Source organism: Gouania willdenowi, unplaced genomic scaffold, assembly GCF_900634775.1.
Source record: "Gouania willdenowi unplaced genomic scaffold, fGouWil2.1 scaffold_3_arrow_ctg1, whole genome shotgun sequence".
Lineage (NCBI taxonomy): Eukaryota > Metazoa > Chordata > Actinopteri > Blenniiformes > Gobiesocidae > Gouania > Gouania willdenowi.
This window is the reverse complement of record NW_021145162.1, coordinates 1,807,030-1,832,431: the sequence shown is the minus strand read 5'-3', so window position 1 is coordinate 1,832,431 and position 25,402 is coordinate 1,807,030. Positions and strand designations below refer to the sequence as shown.

At 42.3% G+C, this 25,402-nt stretch overlaps 1 protein-coding gene across 1 annotated transcript; it reads left to right on the top strand.

The window, feature by feature from the left end:
* The first annotated feature begins 1,824 nt into the window (after window positions 1-1,824).
* LOC114460121 (rho guanine nucleotide exchange factor 2-like) lies at window positions 1,825-25,053 on the top strand. Its single transcript, XM_028442168.1, has 22 exons — window positions 1,825-1,952; window positions 5,240-5,375; window positions 5,484-5,551; window positions 5,631-5,688; window positions 6,478-6,610; window positions 7,640-7,749; window positions 7,827-7,970; window positions 8,517-8,767; window positions 11,573-11,698; window positions 11,886-12,003; window positions 12,093-12,335; window positions 12,412-12,488; window positions 12,555-12,727; window positions 20,511-20,578; window positions 20,686-20,877; window positions 21,204-21,281; window positions 21,386-21,417; window positions 21,495-21,536; window positions 21,608-21,658; window positions 23,119-23,295; window positions 23,379-23,514; window positions 23,588-25,053. Exons 1-22 carry the CDS (start codon window positions 1,899-1,901, stop codon window positions 23,620-23,622), a joined length of 2,502 nt encoding a protein of 833 aa, XP_028297969.1. The 5' UTR covers window positions 1,825-1,898; the 3' UTR covers window positions 23,623-25,053.
* Window positions 25,054-25,402: the final 349 nt, after the last annotated feature.

Genomic DNA, 25,402 nt, shown 5'->3' with positions numbered 1-25,402 from the left:
ACCTTTTCATCACGCATCGCTTGGCCTTTCTCAGTTAATTTTTTTGGTCTTGTGCTTTTCCTCAAGCTCTCTTCTTTAGCAGCTTGACTTGTGCTTGCTTCTTGTGGACTTGTGTCTACAGATACTTGTACCAGACCTTCCCTTTGCTGTGAGTCCACATCTTCAATGTCATGGTTTCCCTGGCTTAACATGTCACTATTCGTCTCGTGTACGCCCTTTAGACTTAATTACTTAACTTTAACTTAAATTACTTTCCGGTAAGTAATGTAACACAACTTAAATATCACTCTTTAAGTGCACTTATGAATTTAAATAATTTCTTTGAACTTGAGGTAAATAATATGTGGCTTTAACGCAGCTCTAATATCCCTTTTTAAATGTACTTATTAATCTAAATGATTTCCTGCTTTAACAATGAACTTAAATGTGTGTTAAACACCATAAAATAACGCAATAAATCCTTTTTCAATTGTACAAAAAAGAAAACTTAAAATAACTTTCAATGTCAAAAAAAATTATAAGACTTGCTCCTTAAGTACCTTGATGTACTGTTTAAATCGTCAAAACACTTATATTTGACTTATAATAAGCTTAATGACAGTCACTTTGCATCAAACAAGCAATTTCTTCAGCTTGAACTTGTACTTCAGACCACAGCAGGTTATCCCTTTAAGCACATATAGGGTCCCTTTAAAGTCAGCAAGATTAATCCACTTCTTCACATTCAACTTGTTTTAAATGTGTCACTTAGCTGTAGTTTAACCACACTGTACTCTTGGACCCTGGTTGCCTCTGGTTTGGATAGTTTGTGTGTGCAGTCGTCTTTCCTCCGATGCTAGTGAGTGACGTCACCCCTTAACGCGCTGCTCGTCGGCTCCGCAGCTGCAACAGGCTCTGCTCTCCTCTCACTCTGTCCTCTTCTCCAGCGCGAAGCAGGCTGAGTTCTGACTGTTGCTCCCTCAGAGTTCAATCAAGGCTCAACTTAGTTCGTTTGTATTAAACAGCCATTTATTAACACGTCTTTACATGTCGCATTCCATGCCGTCAGAACTATGAAAATAAAATACCTCATTGGCCGCATCAACTCCAAGGGAATAACTGAATTCTTCTTAAATGACAACCTTTAATGTCGTTTTATCCACATCTCTCAGACACCTTGTGCTGCTCTGGAGTGTGCCACAGCTACATATTTCCCCCAGCAACACAACAAAGCGGAACAAAAAATAAGCTCTCCCCCTGAATCTCTCTGAAACATGAATGTGTAAATATGAAATGTACCACTAAACTGAATATGAAAACTACTAACCGCCCTTTATGATAAAAACTCTGACGGCAGCTACAATTACTATATATTATTATGTATTACTACAAATTATTATATATTACTGTTTATTATTACATAGTACTAAATATTATTATATGTTATTACTGGACCAGGAACTACAGGAACCATGAGCTGAGAACACACAGATCAATAATCACACGTTATTGATCAGATGAGATCATAACATTAAACTGTTCTATTAAACTGAAGTGTTCAGGGTGCGTTGAGCCTTTACACCGGAGCGTCCCGCCCTCCTCCAGCCGGGCGGTGCTCCACGTCACTCTGTGAGCGTTGGACCTCCGCGGTGGGCGGAGCTAACTGCCTGTAACTCTCTGATTGGTCAATCTACGGCACGTGAGGTCGTGACGGTTGTCATAGAGACTGACCTCGCCTTTCCGGTGCGCCGTGGGAGGGGCTTAAAGATGTATCTGTGACGGGATTGGCTGAGCGTCGCAGCAGCGGGCCGAGTGCTGATTGGACAGAGATTTCTCCCTCAACTAGACGCCCCGCCCCTTTCTTCTGTCTGCGGTCGCTCCGGTACCGACACCGATCTGTCCGGTACCGGAACCTCAGAATGTCCAAACTGTTGGAGAACCGGAAGGACAGGATGAAGGACCCTAAGATGAAGGTGAGTTCACCACAATAAAAGCCCCATTTAAACTCCGCGGGGGACTTTACCGACCCAGCGTCGAGGCTTCGAATCGAACCGAACTGTGACCGAACCGAAGAGTCCGCGGACCGCAGGGAGCACTAACGATTCTAACGATTCTAACGAGTCTTTGTTGGGCCGAGAATGATCGGAACTCTGGAGTTCCGCTGTTCCTCTTTGTGTTACAGCTGTCCGTTACAGACCGTCTGTTACTGTTAGTGTCTGTTACAGACCGTCTGTTACTGTTACACTCGGATTAAAAGTTTTCACTAGAATTTTTTCTTCCTTCCGGTCACTTCAGACCGCGAGACATCTGCGCGCGTGTGATTTTGTTTTCTTTTCTGTGCGTGTGCGCGCGCGTGTGTGTCCGTTCATAGCAGCGTGGCCGCTTTGTCCTGATGAGGAAAGGAGGGGGAGGGGAAAGTGTGCGTGTGCGCGTGTCAGTTGAGACTGAGGAAGTGTTGTGATGATCACATAGTGTGTATTTTCACACACACACACACACACACAGAACATGCAAACTGCATCAGAATCAAACTGTGAGCTCGTGACTGAGCCACACACTCACACACTTTATTATTACACACTGTTTGTGTGTGTGTGTGTGTGTGTGTGTGTGTGTGTGTGTGTGTTCACTTTGTGCCACTTTAGTCTTCCATGATGTGATCAGCTGATATTTAGTGTTTATGAGTTAGTGTGATCAGCTGTGACGTGATTGGTGATCAATGACATCATTGTTGTCATATTGACATATTTTGTAATGTAGAATGTTAGAAAAGGTTTGATAAAGTGATGTCACTCAAACACAGATCAATAGTTAGTAACAGTAGGGATGAGAAAAACTGACCCATTTATTATTAACCAATTGGTTACATACATTTTAACCTTCAACATAATATCTACAGTATTCTACAATAGAATAAAATTAATAAAAAATGAATTTAAATAAATAAATAAATAGGAAAATTAAATCTGATATTGGTTTTCAGGATAATATCGGACCAATATTGATATCGGATCAGGACAACCCTATTTTTCTATTGTGTTGGTTTTTGTTGTTCAATTCACTCTGAACATGTTTGTGAGAATCAGTCACTGCTGATTATTAATTATAATACAAATCGACTGCACATCCTTAACATTGTCTATATGAGATGACATACGAGTCATTAGTGCTGCATTAATAGTCTATTGGAGGAGTTCTATGATAAAGTAGTTGCAGAAGAAAAAATAAAATAATAATAATAACTCCTACGACAACATTGTTTTTGGCAATTTTCCAATTACCAAATACAATAAGAATTTCTACGAGATGACGGGAGCTAACACGCTACGATCACTGAACATGGTACACTCAGGATAACCATGACTACCTGTCAACATTGAGCTGTGTTACAATGACTGTCTGTTTTTGACACTGAAAGAATCTATGACATCATCAACAAGTAGTTCCACAGTGTGGATGGGAAAATTTCTGGGATATATATATTTTTTTCTTTTTTCTTTTGGTAGACAGAACATCACCAAAATGTAATCATCTGTTTCTTGTCCCATTTATTAATTTTCCTGAAAATTTCAACTTTTCAAATTATTATGCTAACAGACAGATTAACACAGACAGACAAACACAGACAGACAAACACAGACAGATAAACACAGACAGACAAACACAGACAGACAAACACAGACAGACAAACACAGACAGACAAACACAGACAGATAAACACAGACAGACAAACACAGACAGACAAACACAGACAGATAAACACAGACAGACAAACACAGACAGATAAACACAGACAGACAAACACAGACAGACAAACACAGACAGACAAACACAGACAGATAAACACAGACAGACAAACACAGACAGACAAACACAGACAGACAAACACAGACAGACAAACACAGACAGATAAACACAGACAGACAAACACAGACAGACAAACACAGACAGATAAACACAGACAGACAAACACAGACAGACAAACACAGACAGATAAACACAGACAGACAAACACAGACAGACAAACACAGACAGACAAACACAGACAGACAAACACTCTGGGCTTTGCAGAGATAATAATGCATTGGATTTGTAGGGCACTTTATTTTGGTGACCTAAAGCACTTTACGTGGCATTATTATTTCACTTCACACTTAGAAAAGCGCGGTGGACCAAGCTACTGTTTGATTCTGCGGAGGCATGCGCAGAGGTCAATAGAGTAAACAAATAAATAAATAAATAACCGTGTCACAGTCAGAGTGGATCAGGATGCATTTTTTCTTCCAACCTGAACCCAACAGTTAAACCTCATTTTTTACTCTTACAAACAAGGAAACAAGAGAACAGAGACTCAGTGGATCTATTTACATGGTACATGTATCAAAGATACGGATAATCACTTCTCCATGGCCCTCCTCTGGTCCACGGTCCCACTCTGCTACATGGTCCTCCTCTGGTCCATGGCCCCCCTCTGCTACATGGTCCTCCTCTGGTCCATGGTCCCCTTCTGCTACATGGTCCTCCTTTGGTCCATGGTCCCCTTCTGCTACATGGTCCTCCTTTGGTCCATGGTCCCCTTCTGCTACATGGTCCTCCTTTGGTCCATGGTCCCCTTCTGCTACATGGTCCTCCTTTGGTCCATGGCCCCCCTCTGCTACATGGTCCTCCTCTGGTCCATGGCCCCCCTCTGCTACATGGTCCTCCTCTGGTCCATGGTCCCCTTCTGCTACATGGTCCTCCTCTGGTCCATGGTCCCCCTCTGCTACATGGTCCCCCTCTGGTCCATGGTCCCCTTCTGCTACATGGTCCCCTACTGCTACATGGTCCCCCTCTGATCCATGGTCCCCTTCTGCTACATGGTCCTCCTCTGGTCCACAGTCCCACTCTGGTCTATGGTCCCCCTCTGCTCCATGGTCCTCCTCTGGTTCACGGTCCTCCTCTGGTCACTGCTACTACTGCTGCTGCACCAATGGAAAGAAGGACACCATGTGACACTATGTGACACCATGTTGTGAATATGTGTGGTCTGATTCTGTCCTCTAGTCATAGTACTAGCTGCTCTATGAACAGTTCACACTGATGATGCAGTTACATTAACGGCCATCGTGTCTGATTTAATGATCCTTCTCTTTGATCTTTTAATGTCACATGCACTGAGACGCGTCGCTGTGGTGACGGTAACCCACAGCTACGACTAGCTAGTTAAACACGGGTTGGTTAGCACAGATTTATTAGCATGCTAACTGTCCTGTGTTTGCAGAACAAAGACAAAGAACGACTGAAGGAATCTCGATCCAACAATGGTCATCTGTTCACATCCATCACCGTTTGTTCTACAACACTGTGTTCATCATGTAACAGAAGCTTCACCTCTAAGGAAGCTCTGAGCTGTCCAGGTAACACACACACACACACACACACACACACAAATGAAGTGTCTCACTATTGACTAACACTGGTAATTGCTGACTGAAGACTTTCTCTGTCTGTCTGTCTGTCTGTAGCCTGTAATGCTACCATCCATAATCGATGCAGAGACAGTTTGGCCAGCTGTGCAAAGATGAAGCAGAGGGTAAGACAGTCTGTACATCTCTCTGACCTGTCTGTATGTCTCTACCTGTCTGTTTCTAACCTGTCTGTCTCTCCAACAGCAACAGAAGTTGGTGAAGAACAGTTCTGCTCTGCAGAACGTCACCATGAGGTCCAAGAGTGAGTAGAAAGTCTGTCTCTAACCTACCTGTCTGTCTCTAACCTGTCTGTTTCTAACCTGTCTGTTTCTAACCTGTCTGTCTCTAACCTGTCTGTCTCTAATCTGTCTATTTCTAACCTGTCTGTCTCTATCTGTCTGTCTATAACCTGTCTGTCTTTACCTGTCTCTCTATAACCTGTCTGTCTCTATCTGTCTGTCTCTACCGGTCTGTCTCTAACCTGTCTGTCTCTATCTGTCTGTTTATAACCTGTCTGTCTCTGTCTGTCTGTCTCTAACCTGTCTGTCTCTAATCTGTCTGTCTCTAACCTGTCTGTTTCTATCTGTCTGTCTCTATCTGTCTGTCTATAACCTGTCTGTCTTTACCTGTCTCTCTATAACCTGTCTGTCTCTATCTGTCTGTCTCTACCGGTCTGTCTCTAACCTGTCTGTCTCTATCTGTCTGTTTATAACCTGTCTGTCTCTGTCTGTCTGTCTCTAACCTGTCTGTCTCTAATCTGTCTGTCTCTAACCTGTCTGTTTCTATCTGTCTGTCTCTATCTGTCTGTCTCTAACCTGTCTGTTTCTATCTGTCTGTCTCTATCTGTCTGTCTATAACCTGTCTGTCTCTGTCTGTCTGTCTATAACCTGTCTGTCTCTATCTGTCTGTCTATAACCTGTCTGTCTCTGTCTGTCTGTCTATAACCTGTCTGTCTCTACCGGTCTGTCTCTAACCTGTCTGTCTCTATCTGTCTGTCTATAACCTGTCTGTCTCTGTCTGTCTGTCTATAACCTGTCTGTCTCTCTACCAGCTCCAGTGATGAAGGAGCGTCCTAGCTCAGCGATCTATCCGTCTGACTCTCTACGTCAGTCTCTTCTCGGGTCCAGACGAGTCCGTTCAGGTTTGGGTCTCGCCAAGAGTGTTTCAACCAATAACATTGCAGGGTGAGGCTGGGGGCGGGACTTAATAAGGCGGGTGGGGCTTAATATTTCTCTTAAAAGAATAACTAAACCCCTGCTTTCTGCTGACCTGCCACTAGGGGAGAAATTTACTCCTGATGCAGTGAGACACGCCCACTCAGGGAGCCGGTCAGTGCTGGCAGTAACAGACCGCTGCCTGCTCAACTATGACACACAATACACAGCCCACAAGCACACACACACACACACACACACACACACACACACACAGCAGCCAGAAGTACATGCACATTGGTGCACACACAGAGACAGACGGGGATTCACACACAGCGTGTCTGTACATACACACATACTCTGATTAGACCACAATCTGATCTTTATAGAAGTCATCACTGCTACAGTGGCTGTTTCACATTGAGGCTGTCAATCAGTGCACACTGAGGGCTGTGATTGGAGGAAACCCTCCTCTCAGCTTTTAGGAGGGGCGGGGCCAACAGTGAAAGTCGGTAACGCACGATAATCCAAAGAATCTGTCTCAGGCAATATCAAAATTCACTTGTAATAGCAGTGTTCAACCCTTAGAGGGCAGTAACTGACATTTTACAACTAAATACGCAAAATTAAAATACTTTTACTAAAACGTTAAAAGTTGAACTAGGATAAATCAACAGCACTAATTAATACTAATAATAAAGTGGGTTTGGGGTTTAGTTATTCTTTAACTAAATTTCTTCTTCTTCTGCTCTGCTAAACTAATGTTTGTCTGTGGGACCAATGAAGGTCCATGTGATCTATGACAACAGACAGACATTCTGTCCCTGTCAGTGATAATAATAATGATTTATTATTATTATTATTATTAATAATAATAATTATGTGTGTGTGTCAGTGATAATAATAATGATTTATTTTTATTAATCATAATAAGATCAATAATAATGTGTGTGTGTCAGTGATAATAATAATGATTTATTATTATTATTAATAATAATAATAATGTGTATGTGTCAGTGATAATAATAATTTATTAATTATAATAATCATGTGTGTCAGTCTCAGAGGAGCTGAGGAGTCTGTGGGTCTGAGGAGGATTCTGTCTCAATCCACTGAGTCTCTGAACTTCAGGAGCAGGACCTGGTCCATGGAGTCTCTGACTGACGATGGTGGGTGGACAGACAGACGGTCTGTAGGTGACTGTTCTCCTCTCCTCACTGTGTGTGTGTGTGTGTTTCCTGTGCAGGTGAGTGGTGGTGGAGCCCCCTGCTGGAGGAGCTGAAGCTGCAGGGCAGCTGTGTTCAGTCTGACAGCTGGAGTTCATCTGTAGATCAGAGTTACCTTCAGACGCTCCACAGAGACCTGATCAGACAACAGGACGTGATCTATGGTAGGATGGATGGATAGATGGATGAAGAATTAATGGATGGATGGATGGGTGGATTGATGGATGGATGGATGATGGAGGGATGGATAAATGGCCAGACGATGGATGTATAGACGGATGGATGGGTGGAAGATGGAGGGATGGATGGACAGAGGGATAGATGGAGGAATAATGGATGGATGGATGGCTAGAGTGATGACTGGATGGATGGACAGATGATGGATGGATGGATGATGGATAGATCGATGATGGATGACTGGATGGAAGGAATGGGCAGATGATGGACAGATGGATGATGGATGGATGGATGGATGACGGTTAGATCAATCTGGTTAATCATTGATTTATAGTTGATTAGAGACAGAAACACCAGTCTGTGAATCTGTGTGTGTTTATCACAGTGTGCTGTGGTATCTGTTCTGCTTAGTGCTGCTATTGAATATCAGTGACACACTGACATTCTCCTGATGTTCTCTGAGGTTCTCCTGATGTTCTCTGAGGTTCTCCTGATGTTCTCTGAGGTTCTCCTGATGTTTTCCTGTATCTCAGAGCTCATCCAGACTGAGTTCCATCATGTCCGTACCCTGAGGATCATGGAGGGCGTCTACAGACGGGGTCTCCAGGAAGAGGTCAGAGTAGAGTCGTCCCTACTCCACTCTGTGTTCCCGTGTCTGGATCGACTGCTGGAGCTACACAACCACTTTCTGTCTGAGCTGCTGAGGAAGAGACAGGAAGGACTGATAGAAGGAAGTAACAACAACTACACCATCAGAGGCCTGGGAGAGCTGCTGGTCACACAGGTACACAACTACTACACAACAACTACGTAACTATCAGATGTTACACGGAGCATTGCTCCAGTAACAACAGTGATTCCATCCCAGGCCCTCCACCAGTCTGTACATGCTAACATATGGCCTCCCGCGGTGCTTTACCCACCTGTGGGGCTCGTGGGGCTTCCTCCATTCTGGGGGTGGGGGCCTGGTCTGGCCTGGCCTGTCACTGGCGGTCGTGCGGCGGGTGGCACGGGGGTGCCCTGCCCTGTGGTGTTGGCTTCTGGTGGCTTGGCTCGGGACGCTCCGGTTGGGCGGCTTGTGGACTCTGCTACCGCCGTGGGGCTGCCGTCTTTGCGAGGAAGTGTTGTGATTCACGGGGCCCTCCCCGACATTCATTCGGATTGCTGTGTTTCCGGCGGCAGCGGCGCGCGGTTGGCCATGGCATCTTCTTGTCTATCAGCTGATTTGAAAGCTGTGTCTGCTGGTTTCTGCTCGCTGTGTGGCCCAATGACAAGTAGGATCTTGACTCGTCCTGTCGTGCTTGGACCTGGCAAAAACCGCAAGATCATTGACTGCAAAGATCCGTTGCAAACGTCTCATATCCATGGACTAGCCAAATTCTGCCGCGATCACCGGCAGCGCAGTCAGATACTGTCACCTCTACTGGCGAGTGTTCCAAATTGCAGTTTCCACCCATTCCCTGAGTAACAATACAGACTAAAACCAGGAAGCCCGTGTTGAAAAGACACAGATCATGTAACATTTTCCATACTCTGAATCAGGCAAGAATAATATGGGATCCGCGAGCCAAACCTAAAAGTTTATTAGGCGGACATTTAAATATACGGAGTATGGCACCTAAACGAGAAGAGCTAGAACATCTGCTCTGCAACACCAACAATGACTTCATAGGCCTCTCTGAAATGTGGCTGACACATACAATCCCCTCCTAAAGTACTGGACCGGCAAGGTCAAGTCCTTTGTTTTTGTTGTATACTGAAGACATTTTGGTTTCAGATCAAAACATGAATATGAGACAAAAGTTCAGAATTCCAGCTTTTATTTGTGTTAATTCAGGACGGAGCACCTTTTGTTTCTACCCACCTACTGTTCAAGTGAGCAAAAGTATTGGAACAAACAAAATTAAATTAACTTAAAGTTACACCGTGGACTTTTTGACCTAAAGAGTTGACCCATATGAGTTATTTTAAATGATTCCTCAGGCCAGTATACAGCGCATGACAGTATCAATGCTTACCGACCATGTAAGTTTGGAGGAGACGGACCGTCTTTCACTAGGTCATTTGACCTGGTGAATACCTGGAGAACATTTCACTTTATGGCAGTCACGTGACCACAGGCTCTGATGTACTCATGGGGCTAAGCTAAGGCTTTTGCTACTATTTTTCCACCTGATCGACTCCTGATCATGGCCGAAGCAAGCAAAACTTTTACAACTGCTTCTGAGGAGGCCACGGAGACCCGCCCCAACGATCCTTATCCCAAAGTTACAGGTCAACTACTGTCTGCATACGTAACCAAAAGACAAGGGAGGCTGGCCCGACTGACTGTTTGTTCATTTTTGCGACAGTGCTGCGGTGTTTGCACTCGGGGCGCTTCACGTGAAAGTTGCAGGTCTACTGCCTCTAGTGGCCAAAAATTACACAGTGTGCCTTTAAACTGAATAACATTTAATATTTGGTGGCATAACGCTTACTTACAATAACTGCATCAAGCCTGCGAGCCATTGCCGTCACCAGACTGTTGCATTCTTTATTTGAAATGCTTTTCCAGACCTTTACTGCAGCTTCTTTCACTTCTGGTTTGTTTCTGGGGGTTTCGCCTTTCAGTCTCCTCTTCAGGAGCTAAAATGCTCTACTGGGTGAAGGTCCAGTGATTGACTTGGCCAGTCTAAGACCTTCACTTTTTCCCTCTGATGAAGTCCTTTGTTGTGTTGGCAGTGTGTTTTGGGTCATTGTCTTGTTGCATGGTGAGTGCAGTTCCTTTCCCGTTGTGCCACCGTCTCCAACGCTCTATGATTAATAAGTATACATCCAGTTGTATTTCAGTAATATTAATATATTGATCTTTGTTCTTTCCTTTAAATTGACATATCCTCCTTTACATTATCCACAGGTTTGTATTCAGGGGATTTTAGGTGTTTTAATGCAGATCAATCTTTCTGATTGTTCAGCATACAGAGTCTTTAACTAAATGTTCTGCATTCACAATGTTCTAAAGAAAACTAGTTTACAAAAAAGCGTGAAGCAGCACAACAGTAACAATGTGAACACGTCTGTGGTGTGTGATGTGACTAATGTGTGTCAGAGACTAGTGTCAAGGTAAATTAAAGTGTTCCTTGAGAAGCTGTGTTCAGGTGGGCAGAGCCAGGTGGAAACCAAGGGTTTCTTAGACAAAACCTGCCAGCAAGCAGGTTTAGTTCGTGGAGAAGGTTACCATGGTAACAGACTCATAGTGTAACATACCTTGCCTTGAGGAATGGAATACTCAGAGTTTCCCTCATTTGAGCCCTAACATACTCAGAGTTTGAACATAACCTGCTTTCTGGAATACCCCTCAGGCTAGGTGTTCAGCCTAAGTTACCATGGTGATTTAGCCAGATAAGAAGTTAGCCAGCATCATAATACAGCACACATGTAACAATACACACAGGAAGTACACAGGTTCACTGTGTGTGTGTGTGTGTGTGTGTGTGTGTGTGTGTGTGTGTGTGTGTGTGTGTGTGTGTGTGTGTGTGTGTGTGTGTGTGTGTGTGTGTGTGTGTGTGTGTGTGTGTGTGTGTGTGTGTGTGTGTGTGTGTGTGTGTAGTTCTCAGGGCAGAGAGCAGAGGACATGAAGAAGGTTTACTCAGAGTTCTGTAGCCGTCATCCTAAAGCTGTGAAAATCTACAAAGACGTTCTGAGTCGAGATCGACGCCTTCAGCAGTTCATCAGGGTGAGATATTCATGTGTTGTTCATATGTTACCATGGCAACAAGCTCTCCTCACACTGATCCTGTGTCTTATGTTAGCCTGACTTATTAATCCAGACTTAAGATGATGATGCTCTGTGTGCTTCATAAAGTTCACTTTGAATCAGCTGTGACTCACACGTGTGTGTGATTGTGTAATTGTGTGTGCAGCGTGTGTGTCGGGGTCCTCTGCTGCGTCGCCATGGCGTCCAGGAGTGCATCCTGCTGGTGACTCAGAGGATCACTAAGTACCCGGTGTTACTGCAACGCATCCTGGACCACACTAAAGGTAAGTGTGGGCGTGGTCTAACCTGTGTGACCTCTGACTCAAAGGTGAGTGTGGGCATGGTCTAACCTGTGTGACCTCTGACCCCACAGGTAACGACCGGGAGCCTCTGAGCCGAGCTCTGGCCTTGATGAAGGACTTGGTGAGCTCCGTGGATCAAGAGGTTCTGGAGCTGAGTCGCTGTGGGCGGCTGCAGGAGGTGATGGCTCGTCTGGACCCCCGGGCTCAGACGGAGGTTCAGGACGGAGGCGTGTTTATAGGAGGGGAGCTGCTGAGGAGGAAGCTGCTGCACGACGGAGCGCTGATGTGGAAACTGCAGGGTTCCAGGATGAAAGGTGAGGGGTGGGGCTTCCCTGTGACATCACAGTAGGGGGCGGGGCTTCCTCTGTGACATCACTTGTGTGTGTGCAGACGTCCAGGTGCTGCTCATGTCAGACATCCTGGTGTTCCTGCAGGAGAAGGACCAGAAGCTCACCTTTGCCTCTCTGGTAAGTCACATGAGATACCACTCACCTGGTTTCCATGGTAACAGTGGCTCTGCTCCCCTCTCACAGGACAAGTCTCCCGTGGTTTCTCTCACCAACCTGATCGTCAGAGACATAGCCAATCAGGAGCGAGGGCTGTACCTGATCAGTAACTCCACCCCCCCTGTGATGTACGAGCTACACGCAGCGTCTAAAGATGAGCGACGCACATGGATGAGCCGCATACAGGAAGCAGCTCACAGGTGAGCCATGACATCACTGAAGTGAGATATTGACATCCAGTCTGTGTGTGTGTTGTACATAGTGTCTATGATAGACTATAGTATGATTAGGATGATGAGCGTTCCCACTGAAGTATTCTTCCAAGTTTCCCAAGATGCATTTGGAACCTACTGCGTTAAAAACCTTGTTCACACTGAGACTAAATATCTCTGTTGATTCTCCACCTTTACTTTGAAAGTTCTGAAAAACATTAGAAGTGAGAAAGTGATCAAGTAGAATATCAACTTGTGCTCATTTGATTCATAAAACTCACGTAGACATATTTCATTCACACATTTTCAGACCCTCCTTTTTGCTACTGACTAAACTTCCTGTTAACTTTAAAATAAGAGCCATATTTACAGTTAAAAAACAAAGCAAATGGAAGACAAGAAGAGATGCTTTTATTTTGAAAGGGCGATGTTTGATTTTTTGCTTGAAGCTGGTCCCAGGACCATTTTACATTCAGCTTCCAATACGTCATGTGACGGTTGATTTGACTAGTGTTCCCACTGGGGATGTAACGATTAATCGTAAGGCAGTTAAAAATCGATTCATAGGTATCGAGGTTCACATCGATGCTGTGAAAATTGAATCGCAGTACTTTTTTTAACCAGCAGAGGGCGCTAACCAGAAGTCATGGCGGCGGGCGAAATCTGCTAATACTTTCTTTCTTTCTTTAATACTTACTTACTTTCTACTCTTAAACATATTCATAAATGATTCCTTACCCCTTTAGCACCAAAAGAATGTCTGTAATATTAAGTGAATATCTGTAAAAGTCACGTTTTTCTATTAACTGTCTGCTAGCAGAGCATCTCTTCTTTACTGCACTGAGCTGCATGCCAACCGACCACTGGGTTAGCATCGCCCTCTGCTGGTTCAAACAAATATCTGACGCAAATATAGTGCAGACTGTTTTTTTTTTTTTTTTTTAAGTTCCAATTGTTAAGTCACAAAATACATTTTCAGTTGCACTTTAAAAAAAAAAACAAACTATTATGCAGTTTTGTATTGTTTACTATGGAACCAGAATTTAAATGAATAGGCTTCTTCATTTGTATTATTCCTTTATTTATTTCATTCAAGATTTATTTTTAGTTAAATTGCATTGTTTGAATAGTTCATCAAGGGATTCTTTTGACAATTAAAAATAAAAGGAAAATAGTATTTTCTAGTTTTTTCCCCCCCAAAAAATAAAGGAATATTTTTCAGTCATTTAAGTACAGTCCCATTTTGTAAAATGAATCGTGAGAGAATCGTATCGTGAACCCAGTATCGTGAATCGAATCGTATCGGGAGTTGAGTGAATCGTTACATCCCTAGTTCCCACCGTGCATACTTCAAAAATGTTCCCATATAGTATACATCTTGGTATTTCTCACATACTCTAATCTATTCATACTCTCTCATGTGAATGCACTACATACTCATTTAGACGTTGCACTTAGTATGAGTAGTACGTTAGAACGAGTAGTACGTTAGAACGAGTAGTACGTTAGAATGAGTAGTATGTTAGAATGAGTAGTACGTTAGTATGAGTAGTACGTTAGAATGAGTAGTACGTTAGAATGAGTAGTACGTTAGTATGAGTAGTACGTTAGAATGAGTAGTACGTTAGTATGAGTAGTACGTTAGTATGAGTAGTACGTTAGAATGAGTAGTACGTTAGAATGAGTAGTACGTTAGTATGAGTAGTACGTTAGTATGAGTAGTACGTTAGAATGAGTAGTACGTTAGAATGAGTAGTACGTTTGTATGAGTAGTACGTTAGTATGAGTAGTACGTTAGTATGAGTAGTACGTTAGAATGAGTAGTACGTTAGTATGAGTAGTACGTTAGAATGAGTAGTACGTTAGTATGAGTAGTACGTTAGCATGAGTAGTACGTTAGGATGAGTAGTACGTTTGTATGAGTAGTACGTTAGGATGAGTAGTACGTTAGGATGAGTAATACGTTAGTATGAGTAGTACGATAGTATGAGTAGTACGTTAGTATGAGTAGTACGTTAGTATGAGTAGTACGTTAGATGAGTAGTACGTTAGAATGAGTAGTACGTTAGAATGAGTAGTACGTTAGTATGAGTAGTACGTTAGTATGAGTAGTACGTTAGTATGAGTAGTACGTTAGAATGAGTAGTACGTTAGTATGAGTAGTACGTTAGTATGAGTAGTACGTTAGAATGAGTAGTACGTTAGAATGAGTAGTACGTTAGTATGAGTAGTACGTTAGTATGAGTAGTACGTTAGAATGAGTAGTACGTTAGTATGAGTAGTACGTTAGTATGAGTAGTACGTTAGTATGAGTAGTACGTTAGAATGAGTAGTACGTTAGTATGAGTAGTACGTTAGTATGAGTAGTACGTTAGGATGAGTAGTACGTTAGTATGAGTAGTACGTTAGGATGAGTAGTACGTTAGGATGAGTAATACGTTAGTATGAGTAGTACGATAGTATGAGTAGTACGTTAGTATGAGTAGTACGTTAGGATGAGTAGTACGTTAGAATGAGTAGTACGTTAGAATGAGTAGTACGTTAGTATGAGTAGTACGTTAGAATGAGTAGTACGTTAGAATGAGTAGTACGTTAGCATGAGTAGTACGTTAGCATGAGTAGTACGTTAGGATGAGTAGTACGTTTGTATGAGTAGTACGTTTGTATGAGTAGTACGTTAGGATGAGTAGTACGTTAGGATGAGTAGTACGTTAGCATGAGTAGTACGTTAGCATGAGTAGTACGTTAGGATGAGTAGTACATTAGAATGAGTAGTACGTTCGTATGAGTAGTACGTTAGAATGTGTACTACGTTACTATGAGTAGTATGTTAGGATGAGTAGTATGTTAGGATGAGTAGTACGTTAGAATGAGTAGTACGTTAGTATGAGTAGTACGTTAGTATGAGTAGTACGTTAGTATGAGTAGTACGTTAGAATGAGTAGTACGTTAGGATGAGTAGTACGTTAGAATGAGTAGTACGTTAGAATGAGTAGTACGTTAGTATGAGTAGTACGTTAGAATGAGTAGTACGTTAGAATGAGTAGTACGTTAGCATGAGTAGTACGTTAGAATGAGTAGTACGTTTGTATGAGTAGTACGTTTGTATGAGTAGTACGTTTGTATGAGTAGTACGTTTGTATGAGTAGTACGTTAGGATGAGTAGTACGTTAGGATGAGTAGTACGTTAGCATGAGTAGTACGTTAGCATGAGTAGTACGTTAGAACGAGTAGTACGTTAGAACGAGTAGTACGTTAGAACGAGTAGTACGTTAGAACGAGTAGTACGTTAGAACGAGTAGTACGTTAGAACGAGTAGTACGTTAGAACGAGTAGTACGTTAGGATGAGTTGTACGTTAGAATGAGTTGTAAGTTAGAATGAGTAGTACGTTAGAACGAGTAGTACGTTAGAACGAGTAGTACGTTATAACGAGTAGTACGTTAGTATGAGTAGTACGTTAGGATGAGTAGTACGTTAGGATGAGTAGTACGTTAGGATGAGTAGTACGTTAGAATGAGTAGTACGTTATAACGAGTAGTACGTTAGTATGAGTAGTACGTTAGTATGAGTAGTACGTTCGAACGAGTAGTACGTTAGGATGAGTAGTACGTTAGGATGAGTCGTACGTTAGAATGAGTAGTACGTTAGAATGAGTAGTACGTTAGAATGAGTAGTACGTTAGAATGAGTAGTGCGTTAGTATGAGTAGTACGTTAGAATGTGTACTACGTTAGTATGAGTAGTATGTTAGGATGAGTAGTATGTTAGTACGAGTAGTACGTTAGAATGAGTAGTACGTTTGTATGAGTAGTACGTTAGAACGAGTAGTACGTTAGAACGAGTAGTACGTTAGTATGAGTAGTACGTTAGTATGAGTAGTACGTTAGAACGAGTAGTACATTAGGATGAGTAGTATGTTAGTATGAGTAGTACGTTAGCATGAGTAGTACGTTAGGATGAGTAGTACGTTAGGATGAGTAGTACGTTAGCATGAGTAGTACGTTAGGATGAGTAGTACGTTCGTATGAGTAGTACGTTAGAATGAGTAGTACGTTAGTATGAGTAGTACGTTAGTATGAGTAGTACGTTAGAATGAGTAGTACGTTAGCATGAGTAGTACGTTAGCATGAGTAGTACGTTAGCATGAGTAGTACGTTAGGATGAGTAGTACGCTAGGATGAGTAGTACGTTAGGACGAGTGGTACGTTAGAACGAGTAGTACGTTAGAACGAGTAGTACGTTATAACGAGTAGTACGTTATAACGAGTAGTACGTTAGAACGAGTAGTACGTTAGGACGAGTAATACGTTAGTATGAGTAGTACGTTAGTATGAGTAGTACGTTAGTATGAGTAGTACGTTAGAATGAGTAGTACGTTAGGATGAGTAGTACGTTAGAATGAGTAGTACGTTAGAATGAGTAGTACGTTAGAATGAGTAGTACGTTAGTATGAGTAGTACGTTAGAATGAGTAGTACGTTAGAATGAGTAGTACGTTAGTATGAGTAGTACGTTAGAATGAGTAGTACGTTAGTATGAGTAGTACGTTAGTATGAGTAGTACGTTAGAATGAGTAGTACGTTAGTATGAGTAGTACGTTAGCATGAGTAGTACGTTAGGATGAGTAGTACGTTTGTATGAGTAGTACGTTAGGATGAGTAGTACGTTAGGATGAGTAATACGTTAGTATGAGTAGTACGATAGTATGAGTAGTACGTTAGTATGAGTAGTACGTTAGTATGAGTAGTACGTTAGTATGAGTAGTACGTTAGAATGAGTAGTACGTTAGGATGAGTAGTACGTTAGAATGAGTAGTACGTTAGTATGAGTAGTACGTTAGAATGAGTAGTACGTTAGAATGAGTAGTACGTTAGCATGAGTAGTACGTTAGCATGAGTAGTACGTTAGGATGAGTAGTACGTTTGTATGAGTAGTACGTTTGTATGAGTAGTACGTTAGGATGAGTAGTACGTTAGGATGAGTAGTACGTTAGCATGAGTAGTACGTTAGCATGAGTAGTACGTTAGGATGAGTAGTACGTTAGGATGAGTAGTACGTTCGTATGAGTAGTACGTTAGAATGTGTACTACGTTACTATGAGTAGTATGTTAGGATGAGTAGTATGTTAGGATGAGTAGTATGTTAGGATGAGTAGTACGTTAGTATGAGTAGTACGTTAGAATGAGTAGTACGTTAGTATGAGTAGTACGTTAGAATGAGTAGTACGTTAGGATGAGTAGTACGTTAGAATGAGTAGTACGTTAGAATGAGTAGTACGTTAGTATGAGTAGTACGTTAGAATGAGTAGTACGTTAGAATGAGTAGTACGTTAGCATGAGTAGTACGTTAGGATGAGTAGTACGTTTGTATGAGTAGTACGTTTGTATGAGTAGTACGTTAGGATGAGTAGTACGTTAGGATGAGTAGTACGTTAGCATGAGTAGTACGTTAGCATGAGTAGTACGTTAGAACGAGTAGTACGTTAGAACGAGTAGTACGTTAGAACGAGTAGTACGTTAGAACGAGTAGTACGTTAGGATGAGTTGTACGTTAGAATGAGTTGTAAGTTAGAATGAGTAGTACGTTAGAACGAGTAGTACGTTAGAACGAGTAGTACGTTATAACGAGTAGTACGTTATAACGAGTAGTACGTTAGTATGAGTAGTACGTTAGGATGAGTAGTACGTTAGGATGAGTAGTACGTTAGCATGAGTAGTACGTTAGGATGAGTAGTACGTTTGTATGAGTAGTACGTTTGTATGAGTAGTACGTTAGGATGAGTAGTACGTTAGGATGAGTAGTACGTTAGCATGAGTAGTACGTTAGCATGAGTAGTACGTTAGCATGAGTAGTACGTTAGGATGAGTAGTACGTTAGAATGAGTAGTACGTTCGTATGAGTAGTACGTTAGAATGTGTACTACGTTACTATGAGTAGTACGTTAGAATGTGTACTACGTTACTATGAGTAGTATGTTAGGATGAGTAGTATGTTAGGATGAGTAGTACGTTAGTATGAGTAGTACGTTAGAATGAGTAGTACGTTAGAACGAGTAGTACATTAGGATGAGTAGTATGTTAGTATGAGTAGTACGTTAGAATGAGTAGTACGATTGTATGAGTAGTACGTTAGAACGAGTAGTACGTTAAAACGATTAGTACGTTAGAACGAGTAGTACGTTAGAACGAGTAGTACGCTAGAACGAGTAGTACGTTAGAACGAGTAGTACGTTAGAACGAGTAGTACGTTAGTCTGAGTAGTACGTTAGTCTGAGTAGTACGTTAGAATGAGTAGTACGTTAGAATGAGTAGTACATTAGAATGAGTAGTGCGTTAGTATGAGTAGTACGTGTACTACGTTAGTATGAGTAGTATGTTAGGATGAGTAGTATATTAGTATGAGTAGTACGTTAGAATGAGTAGTACGTTAGTATGAGTAGTACGTTAGAACGAGTAGTACGTTTGAACGATTAGTACGCTAGTATGAGTAGTACGTTAGAACGAGTAGTACGTTAGTCTGAGTAGTACGTTAGAATGAGTAGTACGTTAGAATGAGTAGTGCGTTAGTATGAGTAGTACGTTAGAATGTGTACTACGTTAGTATGAGTAGTATGTTAGGATGAGTAGTATGTTAGTATGAGTAGTACGTTAGAATGAGTAGTACGTTAGAATGAGTAGTACGTTATAACGAGTAGTACGTTAGTATGAGTAGTACGTTAGTATGAGTAGTACATTCGAACGAGTAGTACGTTAGGATGAGTAGTACGTTAGGATGAGTCGTACGTTAGAATGAGTAGTACGTTAGAATGAGTAGTACGTTAGAATGAGTAGTACGTTAGTCTGAGTAGTACGTTAGTCTGAGTAGTACGTTAGAATGAGTAGTACGTTAGGATGAGTAGTACGTTAGGATGAGTAGTACGTTAGAATGAGTAGTACGTTATAACGAGTAGTATGTTAGTATGAGTAGTACGTTAGAATGAGTAGTACGTTTGTATGAGTAGTACGTTAGAACGAGTAGTACGTTAGAACGAGTAGTACGTTAGTATGAGTAGTACGTTAGTATGAGTAGTACGTTAGTATGAGTAGTACGTTAGAACGAGTAGTACGTTAGGATGAGTAGTATGTTAGTATGAGTAGTACGTTAGAATGAGTAGTACGTTAGAATGAGTAGTACGTTAGAATGAGTAGTACGTTAGAACGAGTAGTACGTTAGAACGAGTAGTACGTTAGAACGAGTAGTACGTTAGAACGAGTAGTACGTCAGTCTGAGTAGTACGTTGGAATGAGTAGTACGTTAGAATGAGTAGTACATTAGAATGAGTAGTGCGTTAGTATGAGTAGTACGTGTACTACGTTAGTATGAGTAGTACGTTAGAACGAGTAGTACGTTAGTATGAGTAGTACGTTAGAACGAGTAGTACGTTTGAACGATTAGTACGTTAGTATGAGTAGTATGTTAGGATGAGTAGTATGTTAGTATGAGTAGTACGTTAGAATGAGTAGTACGTTAGAACGAGTAGTACGTTAGAACGAGTAGTACGTTAGAATGAGTAGTACGTTAGTATGAGTAGTACGTTAGAATGAGTAGTACGTTAGGATGAGTAGTACAATAGTATGAGTAGTACGTTATTATGAGTAATACGTTAGAATGAGTAGTGCGTTAGTATGAGTAGTACGTTAGAATGTGTACTACGTTAGTATGAGTAGTATGTTAGGATGAGTAGTATGTTAGGATGACATCATCAACACAGCCTGTGTGTTTGTGTCCTCAGCTGTCCATCCAGAGACGAGTTCCCTCTGATCGAGACGGAGGGCGGAGCCTTAGTGAGGAGACTCAGAGGTATACACACACGCACACACACACACACACACACACACACACGCACGTGTCATGTTGTGTACTGTATGTTCTATAACACTATAAGGGGGTAACTTGCATGTTCTCAGCTGAGATCCAGCAGAAGGACAGGGAGGTGATGGAGCTGCTTGAGGAACGTGGAACTCTCATTTCGGACCTATGGGACGCCTCGGGAGGGTCAAAGGAGCCGCTAAGCCCCGCCTCCAACAGGAAGCTGTTCAGAGTCGACTCTTCTCATGCTGCCCGAGCAGAGACCATTCTTCTGTCATCCATTTCTGAGGGTCAGTCACTAACTAACTAACTAACTGACTAGCTGACTAACTCACTCACTCACTAACTAACTAACTGACTGACTAACTAACTAACTCACTAACTAACTCACTAACTAACTCACTAACTCACTAACTAACTCACTAACTAACTCACTAACTCACTAACTAACTCACTAACTAACTCACTAACTCACTAACTAACTCACTAACTAACTAGCTGACTAACTCACTCACTCACTAACTAGCTGACTAACTAACTAACTAACTAACTAACTGACTACCTAACTGAGTGACTGACTGAGTGAGTAACTAACCTGAGCCTCTGACTGTTTCAGTGGACAAACTAAACGAGCTGCTGTCTGAGCCCAGCAGTCACATGACCTCCATCACCAATGGCAGCCAGCCAATCAGCAGTGAGTCTGTCTGTCTGTCACTGACTTGTTTGTCACTGATCTGTCTGTGTGTCTGTCTCTAACCTGTCCGTCTGTCTCTCTCTAACTTGTCTGTCTGTCTGTAGATGGATCCTGTCTCACTGACACCTCTTCAAAGGTAAACATCTCACCTTGTGTTTAATTCCCATTGGTCGACTCATGATGATGTCATCACCTCTGCTGTGTTTCTTATAGGACAGAAATGGAAATCAGCTGCAGGGATTGGCTCTCACCCAGGTGAAGGGGCGGGACTAACAATTCTCTGTTCAATCACAGCGTGTTTCTGACCTCTGACTCTCTCCTCACAGGAAGTCCGTCAGCGATTGGTTGCTTTGAGCGTCCAGCTTCACGCCCTGCAGGTCAGAGCACAGGGTTAGGGGCGTAGCCTAAATGTCAGACACCTCCAACAACATGACCTCTGACCTATGGTGCTTAGCATGCTAACAGCTAATCACCACAGAGGAAGAGATGATGATGATGATGGTGGAGGTGGTGATGATGATGGTGGTGATGATGGTGATGATGGTGATTGCGATGGTGAAGATGGTGATGGTTATGGTGATGATGGTGATTATGATAATGGTGATCATGGTGATGGTTATGGTGATAATGATGAATATGGTGATGATGGTGATTGTGATGGTGAAGATGGTGATGGTGATAATGATGAAGATGGTGATTATGATGATGGTGATTATGGTGATGATGGTGATTATGATGATGGTGATTATGGTGATGATGAGGGGAGTGGTGGCCTAGTGGTTAAGGACGCTGGGCTTGTAATCGGAGGGTTGCCGGTTCAAGCCTCACCTGGGCCGTCACTGTGGGATGTTGAGCAAGTCCCTTAACCCCGAAATGCTCCCCAGGCGCCGCAAAATGGCTGCCCACTGCTCCTCAGGGATGGGTTAAATGCAGAGGACAAATGCCATTAATGTACTAACATTACATGGGCAATTAAAGGCGAAAGCCCCGATTTAATGGTGATGGTTATGGTGGTGATGGTGATTATGGTGATGGTTATGGTGATGATGGTGATTATGATGATGGTGATGATGGTGATTATGGTGATGGTTATGGTGATGATGGTGGTGATGATGGTGATTATGATTATGGTGATGGTTATGGTGGTGATGGTGATGATGGTGATGGTTATGGTGGTGATGGTGATGATGGTGATGGTTATGGTGGTAATGGTGATTATGGTGATGGTGATTATGGTGATGATGGTGATGGTGATAATGATGAAGATGGTAATTATGGTGATGATGGTGATTGTGATGGTGAAGATGGTGATAATGGTGATTATGGTGATGGTTATGGTGATGATGAAGATGTTGATGGTGATAATGATGAAGATGGTTATTATGATGATGGTGATGGTGATTATGGTGATGGTGATTATGGTGATGGTGATTATGGTGATGGTTATGGTGATGATGGTGATTATGGTGATGGTGATTATGGTGATGGTTATGGTGATGATGGTGATTATGATGATGGTGATTATGGTGATGGTGATTATGGTGATGGTGATTATGATGATGGTGATTATGGTGATGGTGATTATGATGATGGTGATTATGGTGATGGTGATTATGGTGATGGTGATTATGATGATGGTGATTATGGTGATGGTTATGGTGGTGATGGTGGTTATGGTGATGATGGTGATGATTATGGTGATTGTGATTGTGATGGTTATGGAGATGGTGTGTTGATGTTTACATAGCCTTAGCTTCTCTACACACAGGGAGCAGCTAGCACGCCGCCACCATGAGCAGGAAGAACGTGTGTGAACGCTCTCTGACTCCTCCCGCAGGCTGCTGTGATTCGTCAGGACTCAATGCTAGAGCTGCCCAGCCCTGCTCGCTCCACCCCCTCCTTTCCAACGCCCAGTTTGATTCGTTCAGCGTCTATACAGGAGGAAGTGACACCTCTGAAGGAGGAGGAGCCTAACCAGGAGAGGCGGAGCTCCAACGGCGAATCAAACAAACAAGTAAATCATCAGTCTCCGCCCACCACAGCTACTGTGTGTCAGGTGTGAGAGTGAATGAAATACGATCCACTGATTACTGACAGGTGAACAAGAGGCGGGGCAGCAGGGATCTGGAACTCGCCCCATTGGCTACACCAGAACCTCTGGACCAATCAGACGGCTCGCAGCAAGGAGACGAACAGGAAGTGAAGATCTCACCTCGATCTGATAGTCCTAGAGGTAACAGCCAATCAGGAGCCAGACACTGTGTGATGTCATCACTGTGTAATAACCCTGTGACCTTTGACCTCAGACCTGCAGGACATCCCAGAGGAGAGCGAGAGCTGACCGACCAATCACAGCTGAGACTGAGAGTCATCTCATGATCTGTGACATCATCACATCTCCTCAAATCACATGTGCTGGGGGGGGGGTATAACATTTCTCTGTGTGTGTGTGTGTGTGTGTGTGTGTGTGTGCGCGTGTGCTTCAAACAAACAAGGCTGAAGAATCTCTACAGCAGGTTAAACAGGACACGCCCATGTTTCAGTAGAGGTCGTCTATGATCCAGAGGTTGGGGATTCGATCCCAGTCGATACCTGTCTATGTGTCCAAGTGCCTTTGGGCAGGGCGCTGTGTGTGCGTGTGTGTGTGCGTGTGTGTGTGTGTGTGTGTGTGTGTGTGTGTGTGTGTGTGTGTGTGTGTGTGTGTGTGTATGAGCTGGGACCTCTGTGGTTATAAATCACTATATAAATCAAGTCCGTTTACTATTTACACACCCACTGTGTTACAATATTTAAGGAGGGGGCGTGGTCAGTCAGTCAGTGTGTGTGTGTGTGTGTCACATACACACTGACACACACAGCTCTTTCTCTCCCTGTACAATCCTGTCCTTTCTTCAGTGATGAACATGTTCAGATCAAATCCTCACAAACATTAATGGATAATTATTCAATCAGAAACAGTAAAATTATCCTAAAGTGAAAATGTGTTTCCATTTCAATAAGTATTTTTTAAATCTGGAAACACTTCATATCAAATTATATTTCAGTCCAAACTAAAAAGGAAACAAACAACAGTGAAACATAAATATTAAATCTCGTAGGAGAACCTTGTGACATGTTCAAATGTAATGTTTATTTCAGACATTAACTATTTTAATTCCATAAGGAAAAAGAAAATAAATGAAAAATTAAACAATTAAGAAAGCAAAAAATATTTCTTCTGAAAAAGAGCAGAATTAAGTTTACTCTTATTTAACTACTGATAAAACACATTAACATGTTTTATTCTGGAAGCTTCTACTATGGACACGTATCATTGTGTGATGATAAAGTTCATCAATTCACCTTCACACACAAAATTATGAACACTGGATACACACGTGTGTGCTGACGTTTTTTGAAGTTCCTCCCATCATGAGGTAGAAGGCGTTTCCCTTTGATTTCATTGGTTGGTTTGTCCTCTCTGAGCTGCTGTAGGATTGTCCTGAACGTTTGAAGCACACACTACATTTCCCATGATGCCTGTGTTTCTATGAAGGAAGTGATGTCACTGTAGAGGAACACAGTGTAAGGACTGAACACACTCATGGTTATCACCTGTTGCTAAGGTTACCGTCAGATGATTATTTACATGGAGCAGCAGTTTGTTTACTACAGTAAACACAAACAAAGTGACCAAACACTACCAGAGGTGGTGTTCTTAAGCTTGTGTCAATGTTAACTGGTGACTGAAAACTGGAACTGTTTTTATTTCAAAATAAAGTTTTTAAGCATGGGTTGTTTTTCATTTATGATGAAAAGTCACAGAATTATAACTAAGCCTTTTTATCTTCACAATAACATGAAAACAAGAAGAAGATGAAGATGCATCCAACACCACCATCATCCGCAGCATCAAATATGAGAACCACCACCAGGAGAAAGACTCAACAAAGACCAAAAGAGAACCAGTGCTTAGAACTAGTACTGAGAACCAGTGCCGGGAACTAGAGATGAGAACCAGTGCTTAGAACTAGTACTGAGAACTAGTGCCGGGAACTAGAGATGAGAACCAGTGCTTAGAACTAGGGTGCCCAGCATTTGAATCAGGTGTGTTGGAAGAGGGAAACATCTAAAACATGCTG

Bases quoted from the DNA above. Each gene is read 5' to 3' on its own strand.
- LOC114460121 (XM_028442168.1), top strand. From the start codon at position 1,899: ATGTCCAAACTGTTGGAGAACCGGAAGGACAGGATGAAGGACCCTAAG. The intron at 12,728-20,510 runs GTGAGCCATGAC...TTGTGTCCTCAG, and splicing joins ATACAGGAAGCAGCTCACAG to CTGTCCATCCAGAGACGAGT. The intron at 23,296-23,378 runs GTAAATCATCAG...GATTACTGACAG, and splicing joins ACGGCGAATCAAACAAACAA to GTGAACAAGAGGCGGGGCAG.